The sequence below is a fragment of the Camellia sinensis genome, chromosome 12 (assembly GCF_055761805.1).
Source record: "Camellia sinensis isolate YWXY chromosome 12, ASM5576180v1, whole genome shotgun sequence".
NCBI lineage: Eukaryota > Viridiplantae > Streptophyta > Magnoliopsida > Ericales > Theaceae > Camellia > Camellia sinensis.
Genome location: NC_138972.1, coordinates 136,034,563 through 136,052,146, shown reverse-complemented (window position 1 = coordinate 136,052,146; position 17,584 = coordinate 136,034,563). Strand labels below are relative to the sequence as shown.

At 34.5% G+C, this 17,584-nt stretch overlaps 1 protein-coding gene and 1 long non-coding RNA gene across 3 annotated transcripts; one reads left to right on the top strand and one right to left on the bottom strand.

Moving 5' to 3' along the window:
• The first annotated feature begins 2,795 nt into the window (after positions 1–2,795).
• Positions 2,796–4,654, top strand: LOC114261043 (uncharacterized). The gene is made up of 2 exons (XR_003628820.2): positions 2,796–3,002; positions 3,254–4,654. It is a non-coding gene; the product is annotated as an uncharacterized LOC114261043 (long non-coding RNA).
• Positions 4,655–5,444: 790 nt separating this feature from the next.
• Positions 5,445–13,718, bottom strand: LOC114261042 (DUF21 domain-containing protein At2g14520). Of its 2 annotated transcripts, XM_028201248.2 has the most exons (12): positions 12,909–13,510; positions 12,298–12,383; positions 11,312–11,388; positions 11,140–11,223; positions 10,647–10,760; positions 10,453–10,539; positions 9,960–10,099; positions 9,773–9,860; positions 7,090–7,163; positions 6,256–6,383; positions 5,901–6,169; positions 5,445–5,791 (listed from the first exon to the last, which is right to left on the bottom strand). In XM_028201248.2, the coding sequence occupies exons 3-12, from the start codon at positions 11,315–11,317 to the stop codon at positions 5,747–5,749; spliced, it is 1,035 nt and encodes a 344-aa protein (XP_028057049.2). In that variant the 5' UTR covers positions 11,318–11,388; positions 12,298–12,383; positions 12,909–13,510; the 3' UTR covers positions 5,445–5,746. The 2 variants fall into 2 exon arrangements, with proteins under 2 accessions (XP_028057049.2, XP_028057047.2); XM_028201246.2 differs by lacking the exon at positions 12,298–12,383 and having other exon boundaries at positions 12,909–13,718.
• Positions 13,719–17,584: the final 3,866 nt, after the last annotated feature.

The window sequence follows — 17,584 nt, the reverse complement described above, 5'->3', positions numbered from 1 at the left end:
GTCTGGCAGAATTTTTGGTCAGCAGACCAGTAAAGGTGGTCAACCGATCACTTTTTCTGGTCTACAATAAGTTTTTCTGGTCTACAAGTGGTCTACACCACCCTTTTCTGGTCGGCAGCCCACCAGGAGGTCTCCATGTTGGAGAAGAAGCAACCTGGAAGTTTGTACAGTGTTCTGAGATCAAATCAAATGCAAACAGAGGCAATTCTGGGCATCGTAATGTATTTCCGAGCGAGGAAATCGAGAGCATGCATCCTTCATTGTTCAGGCAGAGCTGTGGCAGCCTAGTTCACATACCTCACATGCTTGGTTAGTTACCATGTTTAGTTAATTTGTTAATTAATTAAAGTATTGTAATAATTAGTTGTAGCTAGTCATTCAATTTGTGTTGTGTAATAATTAGTCTAATTAGATTATTAGTTTAGTTAAGTAGCTTAGCTTAGCATAACTAGCTTGTATTATTTATTCAGACCCTCCGTCGAGAGGACAAATTTTGTAATAAGTATGCATATATGTGTGAATGTCTTCCAACCCCACGTCTTTCTCCTTTTTACTTATCAGCTTTCGATGGTTAGTTTTAGGGCATGTTTCAATTAGCATACTTATGTTTTGCATACGTGCATCATTCATTCGTATTGCATGCACCGGGCTCGACGCATCATTCAAACTGTATTGTATTTCAATACCTATTTGAATACATGTATCAATTATTATAAATCATATGCCATCTTAGAATAGCTGAGCCTACTTAGTTGCATTTTGCATGTGTTGCATTAGGCATCTTAACATAGCTAGGATCATGCATGATTTCTGACTAGCTTCTGTTTTGGCTCGGAGTACACTGTGAGTGTTTATTCTTTAGCATCCTTGCATGTGTGTAAGTAACTGCCATGATAGCATGCTTGCCATGAGGCTAATTGCTTAAGTGTTTAACTGCATGAATGCCTGTAGATGAAGGCTTCATTGCTTGAATTGGAACAATTCATCGAAATGTGAGTTTTAAGCCCACTTGAAGTGGCAAATCATCACGTTTTAAGCCTACTGGAGGGTGGCAAATCCGCGACTTAGCCTACTTGCGAGTAGCAACTCCAAACCATTTTCAAAAACAAACATGAGATGCTTTGTTCCAAATTGAGCGATTTAGTCTATACTTGTATGTTGTGCGCATCACATAGTAAGCTAGCTAATAAATCAGATTAAGAACACATGTGTTTTCATAAACAACATATCATGTTAGTAGAGACCGATCCTTTGATCGAGCAAACGGGGGTACTCATTTCAGGACCTTCCCCTCTCGTACCCAAGTTCCCGAGCCGAGGCAACTTTGGTGATAACGGACACGTGGCCTTAGACACGAGTCAGGGTTTCCTAAATTTTTCAAAAATAAAATATTTAGATGGCGACTCTAAGATCTGGCAAAGTAGTCCATGTTTGGCACTTTTCAATTCAAAATTGATTTTTCAAAACCAATTGCCGAATTTGGACTCTTTGGTGATTTATCAATTTTACATTACACTTTGTGAGATTAGATTCAGAACCGTGACAGGAGTCCGAACTATAGTAGCTAAGAACTACAATTCGCGCCCTCGCGTGCGGAGCAGAGTTCGGGCGGTCTACACCAAGCTTCGCTTCGTTCCGACTAACCTAAGAACACAACAACGGTAAGCTACCCGGCGAATGTGATGCTGGAAAGCCCCTCTGACGATCAAGTTAGCACCCTGCGAGAGAGAAAAGAGAGCGAGAAGGTGGTAGGTGAGATGTGATCATAAAAAATGTCCAAACCTTAGTATGGAGGCACCGCCCCGTTTATATAGTTTCTGCACATGCTCTCATGCCCACTCATCTGAGGACGCGTGGACCTGCTCCCCTCTCACATTTCCCCACGTGTCAGTGCCAATACAACTAGACACCACCTAACCAAATCGTCAAGCAGTTGGCATCCACAGACAACAGGATCTCCTCCGTGCCAGCTCACGGCGCCGCACAATGCTCTCTACCAAGCTATACTTGGGCGGTGCTGCGTCATCACCTTACTGCCGTGATAATTCCTCGATCGCCTTGACAAATTCTGACCGCGGACTCAACTAAGCTTCTCCGTTATGACCGAGTTCATGCTCGGTCAGTCTGATCTTCAGACTAAATCTGTCCAACTCAGTGGTACACACATCTTCGCCGATCTGGAGGTCCAAAGTTATTCCAACTTGACCGGACCGATCACTTGGTTCAACGTGCACCCAATGTTTGACCAGACAAAACCTAGCTCGGTTCTGTTTATGTCACCCTATGTTACAAATTCATAATTTTTCAAGTAAATTTTACTAACAATTAATAATTTAAATTTATTTTTATTTTATTTATAAATTTCACCCTTTATCAATTCAGTAACGCAACATACACAGATATAAAAAATTTAAAATTATTTAAAATTTTAAATTAATAATTCAGATTTATTTTGTATATAAATCTCACACTTCATCAATTCAATCTTTATCATATATACTTATTTTTGGATAATTCTAAATCCTAAATTTCTGGACTCAGAGCATTTTGGTTATCAATTTAGGCCTTGTTTGTCATTTCTTAAAAAAGTTAAAAATCTATTTAAGTCACATCATTTTATTTAAGTCACATTATTTTTCTATCACATCACTTCAAATTCAACTAATATTCAACCCATAATTCATAAAAAAAACAAAAAATATCCTTATTTCGAACCTTCTAAACAACCACGTAATTGTGATCACAGATATGTGAACACGGCTGTAAATAAAGTGTGAAGACACCCGAGTGAGAGAAAAAGTGAATTCTGTGTTGATTTGTTGACTCTCAACATACTCGTTTTGGTGCGAAAGTCGCTGGAAGTTTCCTGAGAGAAACAGAGAAAGCATTCATGTATGTAACATAGAGAGATGAGAGAGGGGACATCGACTTGAGATCTTCTTCATCCCTCAGATTCTATTCTACACACAGACAGACAGTGCATGCGCAGCTCAAAACAATAGGTTAGATCTTGTTCTTCTTCCAATCTAGTTGAAGAAAAAACAGTTATTAGAATTGTTAGTCTCTTTTTAACTTTTTTTTATTTGATTTGTGCTTTTTCTTTCTAGTTATTGCTATTCTCATTGATTCTGTGATTGATGATTAATGGTAGATCTGTTATGTAAGCTTCTAATATTTGTGATTTGCCAAAGCAAAATAGCTGTCCCCTTTCTGTGTGGGTAATTTTGTGAATCATTTTGTATGGCAACCGCAGGTGACTAACTACTGACAAACTACGCTCTCTCACTCACTCAATGGCGTTTGAAAGAAGAATATTATCATCCATCTTTAATAAGAATAAGAATAATAACATCAACGATGATGACGGTAACTACAAGTCCCGCTGTTCAGATCAAGAAAGGAATTTCTTGGAAAACGGAAGCATGTTTTTGGAGGATCTTATTGCTTTTTCAAATGGCAAATATAATACTTCTATTCCTAGATTCTCTATCCAAGAGCTCTCTCAGGCAACTGATGGATTTTGCTCCCATCAAATTGTGGCGGAGCATCAGTTTTTTAAAATTTTTAAGGGTTTTTTTTTGACAAACGCCTAATTTTAATCAAGAAGGGTAATGATGAAAATTCAAAGTCTCAGGCTATCCGCGATATGGTGATTAAGTCATTAATGAGTAGTCATAAGAATGTTTTAAAGCTCATAGGTTGTTGTCTAGACTTCGACATTCTTGTTTCAGTGTATGAACATGCAGTAGGCGTAAGTATGGAATTACTTTCCAAACGTTTGTACGAAAGTGAAGGTGGCATGGCAGAGAATGGAGAGTCATCATCATTGACGTGGAAAAGTAGGCTAAAGATTGCAAATGACATCGCGGATGTTGTTATTTACATGCACACTGTATTTTCAACACCCGTCCTCTTTAGGGACCTAAAACTAAGTAATATTATCATAGATCAATCTCGTGTTGCTAAATTATTGGATTTCTTCTTATCTATATTAATTCCTCCGAGAGAAACACAGGTTGAAGACAAGGTATTTGGGACATGGAAATTTATAGATCTGAGTACATGTTACCGGGCTTTCTCACTGAGAAGTCCGATGTTTATAATTTTGGTGTGATTCTTCTTGAACTTCTGGAAGGAAAAAGATCCATCTCGTCCCGTGACATAAATCAGCAATCCTTACGAGTATGGGTGAAAGACTCTGTAGAAAAGGATCAGTTCAATGAATTTGTGGATTCAAGAATTCTGAAAGAAAGAGGAGGAATTGTGCAAGAACAACAATTACAAGCTCTACTAGCACGTGCCATGAGATGCATCCAAGAAAACAAAGAAGATAGACCAAAAATGCACGACATCACAAAAGAACTCAGGCGAATGCTCAAGTCTGATTACCTCTCCTCCTCAACTCAACCATAATAATCCTCCATTTCTAAGAAGATGACGACTACAACGACTATATGCTTCATGCATAGTCACCAATTCATACAATTATGTATTACATATTATATATGCTACTACCCATCTCTCTGATTGTTATATATTGTTAAACCATTCTGTTTGGCTCTCCATTGTTTGTGAGGTAGAAAACTTTTGCTCTACAGATAATTATTCAGTGTATATATATATATATATATAGCAACAATTTTAATGTTAGAAATCTTATGTGGTGTGTTCTGATTAAGGGTGGGCGCGGATCGGTTACGGCCACGGAACCTCCAATCGTCATCCGTCCGCTAGATTAACGGATTGGAGAAAATCAATCCGCATTCGTTCGCCAATCCGGTGGATGTGGATTGAACGGATTGGCAGTTGGATGCGAATCAATTTAGCGGTTTAAAATTTTATAAATTTTCAATATAATTCAACTTGTGTACTTCTTAAAAAAAAAAAAAAAAAGAGAAAGTAATTTTATAAATTTTCGATATAATTCAACTTGTGTCTCATTACTACAATTGAATACCAATTGTGCAGTCTCTGTATTTTTTTCTCCTCCCATATGTTGCTATGTTATTCATACTATTTGGTTGGAAAGTATTAAAGCTCAATAGTTCTTGAGCTGTAATTGCTAGTACTAATTGATATTTTAGTTTGGATACAAATTGATGTTCAACATGTAATGCTCCAATATTACTCAATTCTTCACCTGTTTGCCCTCCAAATCAAAAACGAGCAAATAAAAATAATAATAAAATAAAAAATACCACACCCCAACTCTCCCAGAAATATGACAATTCATTCATCTCTGGTAGTTGATTAAAAAAAATGATTAATTATACTTTTCACCCTTATATTTTCATCAAAATTTCACTTTAATCCCTATAATTTCAAATTGAACAATTTGATCTCTACATTTTAAGTGTAGCTTTAATTTAATCCTTTCATCCAAATTGGAGGTTAAAAATAACAATTTTGAAACACCTAGCAATTTTCTAAGGTATTAACACAAATTTAGACAGAAGGACCAAATTAAAATTAAACTTAAAAACATAGGGACCAAATTGTTCAAATTAATACAAGGACTAAAGTAAAATTTGAACCAAACTATAATGGTGAAAAGTGTAATTAACCCAAAAAAAAATAAAAACTTTAAAGAAACTGAAGTACAACACATTTTTCTCTTTACACAGCCTTAAAATTTTCCAATTCAGTACACACTCCTAACTCATGTGTAGCCAAGTGCTGAAACAAATTCAACAATTTTTTCATCACCATCTATCTAGAAAATACAACAGTCTAAACAAAACCACGGTTATGAATCCTCAAAATGATGATCCGTCTCATCAAAGATCTCCTCCTACAAGGTGTTAAAATGATATGTCAATATATGGAACCATCTATGAAAATTAGTGGGAGTATATAAAAAACCAGGAATTTAAGGTACCAATGGAAGTTCTCAAATTTACCTGTAAAAGCTCTTCGATGACATCTTCCATGGTTATTATGCCAACAGCTTCCTCTACTTCAGGAAGCTTCGGAAGCGGGCTTCCGTCTATCTGCAGGATGTCCGAGTACATTTCCTTTGTCCACTTCTTGCTCCTAGAGGCGCCCCTATAAGAATGGTTTCCGCTATTGGGAAAACTTTTCATTTTCTGGAATGATCTTTTGGCCTTTAAAGCCTTCTCATTAGGGGTCTTTTCACCATCAATGTCTACCTTCACATCCGTCACTGAATCTGAGAGAGAGAGAGAGAGAGAGAGCATCAAAAAAAAAAAATTTGTCCAAGCATATACAAAATTCAAAGCATGAAATGAAGCTTACTATGAGCAGGGCTCTTGCTAGAACGCTGGTCCTCTGTCCTGTTGCACTGTCTTACAACAACAGCCATGTGACTGTGACCCTTTTGAAACTCATTCAAGATGTCATATAAGGGCATAGTTTCAGGAACCCTAGAACATAAAAACAAATGATTACATCCTCGTCGTATATAAAATAATCAAATTTGAACTTTCTTTTACAACTAAAACAAAATAAAATATATATTTTTTTATGTTGCCATGTGACTACATCCTCGTCGTATTGATGCCCAATGATGTTAACATTTGGAGCATCCATGTCGTGTTTTCTGCCTCATGTTCAGCATCTAGGCAAGTAGTCCTACAACAAACAAGGATTCTAGACATTGCAACAGGCCTGTTCTCTAGACTTCGTGACATTACTAATAACATCAATTAATGTAGCATATGCACAAAAAACAAGACACTCGGGTTGGTTCGGTTCAGTTCTAAAGCAATAAAGGATGATAGGTTCGATCTTGGGTTCAAAAACTCATAACCGACCATGGTCAGTTCAGTTCTGGGTTGAACCTGATCAACAGTGTTCGACAGGAACCCAAGATAACAGCCACTGTCAGCTAGTAAGCCACAAAGCAGAAACAAGGTTAGTAACTTTATGCGTAAAGAACATGTAAATGCACAACAATGATACAGAGAAAAAACCAAAAAACAAACAAACAAACAAAAAACAGATCTCAAGTATTTTAATTTGTATCATTATTGCAAGCAAAGATCAAGACTTCATTTAGATAACCATATAACATATGTAATTTCCTTCAACCCACATCAACCTGACTATCTTCTAATCAATGTAAGATACCTAGGAATCCTGCGAATAGTGACACTCTTTACTGGTACTTCATCTTCTGGATGAATTGTTAATAAATTCTTCACCTATACATTTAGAAATACAAATATAAATAAACCAAATAAGCATTTAATACCACAATGAAGCAATCAATTAATTTCAAGTTCATGATTAACCCCACGATGACAGTAAAAATTAACAAATTATAGATAGGTAATGGAACAATTTAAATTGGCATTAACATCTTGCTGCCCCACAACAATCCAAATAACTAGGTGAAAAAAGCTATGAATATCACATATACTTATACCAACAGTCAAAAGCTAATCAACTCTAATATTAACCACACAGCTTCTTCAAATTTTTCCTAAACCAAGTAATTCATATCCTACAATATACATCCACAGTGACCAATTACTTCTGAAGTGTGATAATTATAAACTATGAAGCACGGACACGCGACACGGACACACAAATACGCAAATTTTCAAAAAATGGGAGACACAACACGCTGGGGACACGATTTATATATATAATTAATTTTATTTATTATTTAAAAAATTATTTTAATAAAAAAAAATTATAAAAGAATAGTGTTATTTAAAAAAAATTATAAAATTATAACATTATTTTAAAAAAATTATATTTTTTGTTATTTTAATAAAAAATAATTAATTTTATCTATTATATGTCATAATTAATTTTATTTATTTTATTATATGTTCAATACATATTATTCAAATGAACAAAACTAATCAATTTTTTTTTTTAATATAAAATGGAATTAGAAAAAAGAAAAAAAGAAGAGAGATGGTACACTGACCATTTATAAAAGAAAAAAATAAAAGAAAAGAAAAGAAAAAATAAAATAAAATAAAATAAAATCAGAGTATAAAAGAAAAAAGATAAGAAAAGAAAAAATAAAATCAAAATATAAAGAAAAAATAAAATAAAAGAAAAAATAAATAAAATCAAACAGAGGCTGAGAGAGAGAGGACAGCGACTAAGGGAAAGAGATTAGATCAGACAGAGAGGCAAAGAGAAAGAGAGAGAGAGAGAGCGACTGAGGGAAAGAAGAAGAAGAGCAGTGACGACTGACGAGACACGAGTGACGACCGACGAGGAGTGACGACCGACGAGAGACGACCGATGAGGAGCGACAACTGACGAGAAGCGACGACCGACGAGAATCGAAGACGAACGACTAACGACGAACGACAAATCGACTAGGTCCTCTCTTTCTCACCCTTTCTCTTCTGTTTCTGTTCTAATCGAATTAGATTAGGGCAGATGTTGATCTGTTTTTGCTTATTTACAAATCGACCCCAAAAAAATTATGTAAATTGTGAAATTACCCTGAAAGTGTCTATAACGTGTCCGGATGTAAAAAAATTAAAAAAAAAATGACACTCTCTGCTGCGTGTCGGACACGTGTCAACCGCGTGTCCGACGCATGTCCGTGTCCGACACTGGTACGGAGCCCTCGGAGAGGTGTCCGTGCTTCATAGATTATAAAGAACCCTAAATTAAGTCAACCAGACTCCATGCAAATCTTCAACTCTAACCTCATTCCAATCAAGCAAACGCACATACTGAAATTGGTTATCCTCCACTAAATCAAGTGAGCTACACAAGTCCCAAATACAACATTTTACAAAATCAGATGTTAGGAATACAAGTCACCAGACGAAATGCATTTGAAAGGTTTCAAAGAAAAGAATCGCCGACTATATGAAATTTCTAAACCATTCAATGAGCTTTATAGTTAACCCAATTGAGCAGTAAGAGGCAATTATAAATCTTACGGCCATAAAAATGTAAAGTTGCAGTCCTTTAGCAGGCCTATTAGCTTATTTCTCATGTTCTCACTGATCCAGGAGTGGTTACTATGTTTTATAGTTTAAGGTTATTCACAAAATTAGAGAAAAATGCGCGCAGTGACATAAAAGGGCAGCATCCAAATATAAATAGGAAGAGAAAAGAGTGGGTATAGGAGCAGACAACTTGAAACATAGAGATATGGATATATTCATACTAGATTCAGGAGTCTAGCATGATAGGACCATTATATGACACAAGGATAAAAGAAGTAATTCAGGAATAACTATACTTTTCCTAAAAACTTTATATTACTGGCTCGAGTTGGAAAGGACAAGGTTGTTAATTGATCCATAGTACTTAACTACTAATCACTCAATTAGCTAATAAACACACAAACAAAATCAAAGTAAATTTTAATTTCCTTTACCTCTTTTTGCATGCATCATAGGTTTTAATACTATGTTTGAAGGTATAATACTGCAACAAATTCATAATATATCTTCTCAACTCTTCTTGTGTATACATCTTTTGCATTAAGAACAAAATACGCAGCCAAAATCTTTTTATAGCTTATTTTCCACTGTAAAAATCACAAGAAATTAACTTCTTATGTTAGACTCTCACAAGAATTTATCTGCATGTACTTTACCGAAAGAAAGAATTTTTCTGCATGAAAGTCTAAAAGGTCCCAAACTATGAGATATGCTTTCCAGATAGGGTGGAGTGAAGCAGGAGTGTAAGAGAAAATGAAAATGAGCAGAGATGGTTGAGCATGCTAATAAACTAAAGTCACTTGAAAAATGATCATTCACCAAAGAGTGACAAAATAAATAATTTATTTTTAAATTACACAAAGCACAAACAAACAATTTACCAAAACAAGTCCAATTATGTTTGTAGGTTGCTCATAGTAGACTGGCACTCTGCTATGCCCTTTCTCCAAAATTAAATTCATCAGCTCCCTATTAGATAACAAGCATCATCATATATACGATCAGAACGAAGTTAAAAAAGACTTCAAGCAAACCTTCTATTCAAAAGTTTTCCAACGCATGCAACACCTGTCAAGCTTGGCATTGATATCAACAGCAAAAGTATCAGATATGGGAGTCATGGCATCACTGGCTGTTTTCTCAGTAAGCCCAAGTGCTCCAGCAATAATTGTTGTCTCATCATGTGTGAGTTCTCCACCTTTTCCAGCCTGTTTACAAGTAATCAGAAGACTATCAAGTCACAAGATAAAGCAGAAGGAAAAAGAAGCTGTTTGCAATGGAGTTTGAAGTGAAAAATAAAAATGGGATAACATTAACTTCAGGAGACGTTTTTATAGACAAGAAAATTAAAATTCCTGCAAGCAGCACATTTTGTAGGAAAAAAGTATTGGATGGATGTTTTAAAGATTCCTCAAATGGAGACCTTTTTTTTCTTTTGGGTGTGTTTGTGTGGGTGGGTGGGTGGGAAGGGACATGGGAGGGGGATGGACCAAATTGCATCATAAATAAAATAAAAATAATGTCGTTAGTTCATAATACTTTCACAAATGTGTCTACTTACCTCATTACCATGCAAATCAACTAGCGTTTTCAACTCAGCTCTACGGAAAAGTGCTACATGTCCATGTCCTAGCAGAAAATCTAATAGCTGAAAATCACAGACAATAAGGGTAGCCAAGAAGACTAATTAGAAAGACCAACCAATGAATTTGCTTTAAGTAATGCAATGCAATAGTGCTGAGCAAACACAAGTACCTTGCTTATTGGATATGCTACAGGAAAACAAATCCAAACAAGAACGCGAACAAATGGGGCTACAGCAGCACCAATAGCCAACCCATATCTAGAACAAACAGATTGTGGTATAATCTGTTCATACAGACTAGTAGTAATTAGCGCATGCAAATTCACCATGCTGATTTAACCAGGAAAATTGAAATATCATGATGCGAAAAATAGATTAGAGTTTTCTAAAAGCACTTCTTTAGATAATGTATCCATGCTACAAGAACATAACTCAAGTTTTCAAATAAGCACTTTTTCTATCAGAACAGATGGGCAGACACATTCCCACCTCAATTGCCCATGTAGCAAATTGCAGGGATAAGAAATCAGTTTTAAGTGGGTACAATCGGGCACGAATACCCTAATAAACCATAAATTGCACTGCAAATTCAAGCAGCTGTCCACCTGTTCCAAATTTTATAGCTCTCTTCTAAAGAAATGTTACCTAAGATAAATCCCTCACCTCTCCAAACAGAAGTATCAATGTAACTGAAATCAGGATGGCACCCCAAGCAGTAACCAGACTATCCAGAAATATGGGAAGTGCCTGACAAAAAGAACATCTAAAAACATCAAGTACTTCACGATAAATGTTATTAAAAATAGCTTGTTTCAGCATGTCATAATATATGTACCTCCATGGCAGCAGCATTGCATATAAGCAACGTGCAAAGCAATAAATGCTGTTTTCGGACAACTGGTAATATCTTTTCTGTTGTGAAAAAGTAAAAGCTGTCAATTATAATTTATAGAAGTACACAATCAAAATAAAGAGAGAGCCAAAGAATGCAATACAATTCTACCAACCTCAGCCATATGTAGTGTTTGAAGCATTACAAAAACAAAATCTAATAGTACAGCATATTTGGCATTTATAACTTGTGTCATCACCCATACATCACTAGCATCATCTCAATTATATTTATCTTACAATATTTGTTTTTCTATTTATCTAAACCAGCAAAATACCCCCCAGATGGGAAAATGCATGCCCTGTTTTCTTTGTAAGAAATGCCTTTTATTCATCAAGAAGCCACTGCATGCTCTACATCCATGCTTGTCACGCTCACTCTCCTAAGTGTATAGCAGAGAGGCATATCATTTGACAAACACCACACACAATTGCACTTTCCCCAATGCACACAGAAGGTAGTCTATAAATTGATAGTGATAGATAGATGTCTTCAAATGAATGAGAACAAATGATGACTTTATGTTTGCTTTATCAAGGCCAATGCCAATTAGTCAAAGTTCAACCTAGGCATAGCTATTATGTTTTCCCTCGGGGATTAAAATAATGAAAAACTAGGACCTTAATCCATTGTCATGGAAAGAGATAGTTCCTGTTGTCATTAGCTGGCTTGTTAGAATGCAAGTTGTGGTCCTCTGCAGATTCACAATTTAAGCAAGTTGCTGTGCATCTACAGAGGCTATCCTTCAACTCCTCCTTCCTAGCCAAATGGGTAATTGTTTGCCTCCTCGTTAACAGCCTCATTTCTTTTTTTTTCCTGTGTTCTACTTTTTTTTTAGTAGAATATTACAACCGATTTTTTAAGTATTTTATACTTCTAAGAATATATAGTCCAAACTGCACGCCAAATGAGAGCCAGCTAATACTTACAAAGAACAGTGACTAAGTTGCACCAAAAGGGAGGAGCACTCCAGCAGCAAATGCAAACCTAGCCTTAACAATTAAGGTAAGGGACGCTGCTATTCAGTGAAACAGCCACCAATTCATTAGCAAATGAGAATGCTTGATACAAACAACCATTACATAGTAAAACACACCAGATCCATCAATATCTACTGAAAGTTAAATTATACCCTACCCAAAAGTGAACATTTTCAAATTTGTTACACTTCTGGATAATTTTGTAGAATTGAATGGCTATGTAGTACCTTATGTTCATATGTAAAATTTAAAATCCATCATTGAGAATGAGGTAATCAAAGAACCACAAAAGATTACTCACTCAGTTTTGGGATTTCATAGAAAAGTCTCAACTCTGAATCTCTCACTTATTTAACTACTTTGTGTTAGGTTGCAGTCAGTTAATGCAATAAATTCTCTCAATCAAGAATTTTGTAGCATCAAATTTTACTACAAAACACAGATTATCATTCAATTCAAACAAGGCCCCAAAAGCAGATAAGCATTAAATTAGCATCAAATAGCAATAAATAAAAAGTGAGAGACATAAATTTAACGAAATATATCAATACATAAACTACCAGCGTGTTTGCGATCCTTGGGAGTTCCAGATTTGGCGAGAACTTCAAGATCAACGAGACTCATAGACATGAGCCCCAAAGTGAGCCCAGACATCAACCCAGCAAACAAAACCAGAAACACGATTATCAATATGTGAATAAAGAACTCCGACCCGCAACATTTATACTCCACCGCCATTCAATCCCTCCTCTCTCTCTCTCTCACTCCCTCTTCCCCTAACTCGTCGTCTTCTGCTTCAAACCCTCAACAACAACAACAACAAAAATAAGCAAACTTCTAAAGAAACACCAAAATCTCCATGGAGAAACCTTCAGAGTCCAAAACCCTATATCTCCAGAACGTACTAGAAGAGAAATAGCTCGAACAATAGAGAAAGATATATAGACTTTTGAACAACCGACACAGTTTTGTATTGTATACAAAGTATTGTGATGGGACAGTTGTTAGAGAGAGAGAGAGAGAGAGAGAGTCGGTTACGGAAACTGGTGGATGAAAAAGGGGGACGTTAGAATATGGAGATTCGCCGAAGGAAAAACTGAAGGAGAATTCACCGTCGGCAATGACACGAGAAAGAGCTCTCTCGTGTGCTCTGATTTTGTCTGAACTGTGTGACGTGTTACATGCCCCAAATAATTCTCAATTGAGGTTTCGATCTCTCTGCAGTTCCGTTCTCATCGCTTTCCAGCCCCATGATTGTTACATCATCAGAAATTTCATATGATGCTTATGCCATGTTTGTCTACCGACGTGGGAGAATAATTGGAGTGCTATGCTGTGGGTCCTATTTACAATTTGTTTGGTAGTGTTTTGGCAGGGGAGTAATTTAGTAACCTCTCTGAATAGGAGATTAGCTTGGTTAAATTTTGAAAAATGAGTACTAATGATGTGGTAGTAAGTCTCACTATGAATAATTTGATGTTTTGATCTTGTTATTATATTTTTTTTCTTTTTTTATTGAGTGCCGTGTCATTAGTGCTCTTTTTAGAGTTCCAAAATTAGTGGTCTCTATCATTGTTGTTAAATTTTATGTAAGAATAGAAAAATAATAAGCAACTGTTGGTGGGGGCATTGTGGCTAAGGTTTGAAATTTAAATTCTAAGGTTACAGGCTCAATTCTCTCTTCTTAGGTCAATTTTTTAGGCGAAGCACAGTTGATTAGGAGGTTGAACTTGTACTGACTTAAGCGGAACTTAACACCCTGGTGATCTCTGCCTTGGACCTGCGGGAGAGTAGAGAGGATTTTCATGTAACAAAAAAACAAAAGAAAAGAAAAATAGTAAGTGAGTTTAGTCTATGGCTTCGTTTGGAATATGGGTTGGTTTTTTGGGTTTATGACAATTTTAATTTGGGGTTAAAATGTATCGTTTTGAATAAATTTTTTAGTTTTTTTTACTTTTATGAAAAAGAATAATAATAATTTTGGTTTGAATGTAACATTTTTTAATCTGAAATTAAAAAATTTATATTATCCTTTTGTGTCTATTTTAGTCCCAATCCACCTCCAGCACAACTTCCCAAACCAGTGCTATGAATTTGATATCATGATTAAAATAGCAAATATTAATTTATTTTATCAAATTTAAATTTAATAAATAATAATAATATGCATTTGGAGATGATCTTAAAAAGTTAAAATAGTTTTATAAAACCTATTTTGTTTAATTTGTATTTAGTGCATCACCAGTTATTTTTATTTTTAAATTAAAAGGAAAACTACTCCTCATTGGTTTCTTAAGATAAAAATTAATTAACAACTGATGAAAGATCTTATCTCTTCGCACTGTTATCATTATTTTATAAATATTTTTTTAAAATATAGATTTTTTTTCAAATTAAAATTATTAAATTTATTTATTTTGATGATTTATTTAATTATGTTTTAATTTTTTTGAAAGAGAAAAATATAATCCAAAATTTATTTTAATGATTATATTTTAATTTATTTGAATATGTTTTAATTTATTTGAAAGAAAAAAATAGAATTCAAAATTTATTTTGATGATTATATTTTAATTTATTTTTAAAAAAAATAGAATCAAAATTTATTTTGTCACATTATTTCTCACATAAACCTTTATGCTAAATGTTGTTAGAATTTATTTAATATTTGATTAAATCAGGAGTTCAAACAGCCCAAAACAAATGTTCAAATAGCCTAGCACAGCAGCAAGCCAAAAGGTTAAAAAGATTCAAGTGAAAGATATTCAAATTAGTAATGATGGAAGTACAACAGCTATTAGGACTGCAAATGAACAGAGCCGTTCATGATCAGGCTCAAGCTCGGCTCGGTAAGAGCTCGTTCGAACTCGGTTCGTTAAATTTTTTCTGCGTTCGAGCTCGAGCTCGAGTTCGTTAAATTTTTAATAAGCAAGTCCAAACATTCTAAAGCTTGGCTAGTAAGCTCGGCTCGTTAGCTGGCTTGTTTAATATTTATTATTTATATAGTAAATAATATAAAAATATGTATAAAAAATAAGAGAAACATGCTATTTATATATTTAAAAAATATAAATATAAATAATAATTAACTATAGATAGTACATTTACATAATAGTAATAGTAGATATCATTATTTTAGTAAAATATAAACTTTTTTTTAGTACGTTTATATATATTGTATATATAATTGTATAATCAAAGTTTTAATTATAACTTTAGTCCCACATGTAGGTATGAATTTATAATTTTTTTCACTCGTTAAGGCTCGTGAACAGGCTCGAGCTCGAGTCGAGCCTAAGCCAACTCGGCTCGAGCTCGGTTCGTTAATTTTTTATTCAGCTCGAGCTCGTTAAAATCTTAATAACACTACAACAAAAACATACTTTAGTGGCACTACACTAGTGGCATATTTTTAGAAAATGCCACAAAAAATGATATTTAGTGGCACGTTTTTGAAAAATGCCACAAAACGACAAACATAAAAGGCTCTAGTGACATTTCAATGAACAAGTGTCACAAAATTACAACAAAAACATACTTTAGTGGCACTACACTAGTGGCATATTTTTAGAAAATGCCACAAAAATGATATTTAGCGGCACGTTTTTGAAAAATGCCACAAAACGACAAACATAAAAGACTCTAGTGACATTTCAATGAACAAGTGTCACAACACTACAACCAAAACATATTTTAGTGACACCATACTAGTGGCATGTTCTTAAAAAATGTCACAAAAAGAATATTTGGTGGCATTTTTTAGAAAAATGTCATAGAGCCACAAACATACAAGGCTCTAGTGGCATTTCAATTAAAAAAAGTGTCACTTCACTACAATAAAAATGTCACTACAACAAATTTACACTTTAGTGACACTACACTAATAGCATGTTTTTAGAAAATGCCACAAAAATAAAAATTGGCATTAAATGTTTTAGAAAAATGTCACAGAACCACAAAACATATAAGGCTCTAGTGGTATTTCAATAAAGAAATGTCACATCAATTTTATGACATTTTATAAAATAATGACACAAAAAATTATGTTCGTGACATTTACGAACAGATGTCACTAAACTTTAGTTGCAATGGCATTTTTTAAAAAATGTCAGGACACTAGGTAGGTGCAAATTACTTTTTATGGCACTTATGTGAAAAGTGTCATAAACAAATATTTTATAGCATTTTGAAAAATGCCACTAAGGCAAAACTTTTCAAGCTTATAATGACATTTTTGAAAAAATAAAAAATGTCAATATATTTTCTAAATTTTTAAAATGCAGTAAATGATTAAAAATAAATGAATTAAACTCAATATACACTACAGGAAAAAGCATATTCAGCGACTAAATTTCCTGACCAAAAAAATTTGGTCGCTTTCATAGGTTTGAGCGACCAAAACAGCATTAGTTGCCAAAAGTAAAGCTTTTTAGCGACTAAACAATTTTAGTAGCCAAAAGTCTACAATTAGCGACTAAAACTAAGTTTGGTCGCTGATTATATGGGTCCACCACGTGTTGTTTTTTGTCATCAGTGATAATAGTCCGTCAGACTCCGTCCCTACACCTGACAAGATATTTATTGGAGTTGGCGAGGGTAATCCTGAGACCTGGATTGTTGATCCTGACCAGTCTGACCGTTTTCGGATGCTAAAGAAAATGAGATTCAAGCTCGTTGGTGGCAAGGACAAAGAGTACGTTCGTCACGGGATAGAAGTTGTAGACCGGTTCTTCCCAGTTGATGTTTGGACGGACTACAAAGATACGCTGTTGGGAAATGTTGGAAGCATTCAAAAGGGTGTCATATATTTAGTGGCTGCTACTGTTAGTGGAAAGGAATGCAAAATTACTTTAAGGAGTCAAATGTACTTTAAAACTGTTTAGAATTGTAATTTGATGTGTTTTTATTTTTAATGTTCAGGTTAATGGAGGTGGACGATATAAAAACTGAGTGACTAAAAAATTTTTAGTATCCCAAAGTAAAGCTTTTTGGCGACTAAAAAAATTTAGTAGCCAAAAGTCTACAATTGGTGACTAAAAATAAGTTTGGTCGCTGATTATATGGGTTTTACCAACTAAAAAAATTTTAGTAGCCAAAAGTAAAGCTTTTTGGTGTCAAAAAAAATTTTAGTAGCCAAAGTCTATAATTGGCAACTAAAAAATAAGTTTAGTCGCCAAAAGTGGTCATTTTTAGCATGGGAGAACTAAAATCCTAAAGCGGGAATAAAATTTTTTGG

Excerpts from the sequence above, each read along its gene's own strand:
- LOC114261042 (XM_028201246.2), bottom strand. The coding sequence starts at position 13,086 with ATGGCGGTGGAGTATAAATGTTGCGGGTCGGAGTTCTTTATTCACATA. Across the intron at positions 11,389-12,908 it reads CAAGGATCGCAAACACGCTG|AAAAGATATTACCAGTTGTC; the intron begins GTAGTTTATGTA and ends TTTTCACAACAG. Across the intron at positions 10,761-11,139 it reads TGATACTTCTGTTTGGAGAG|ATTATACCACAATCTGTTTG; the intron begins GTGAGGGATTTA and ends CTGTATGAACAG.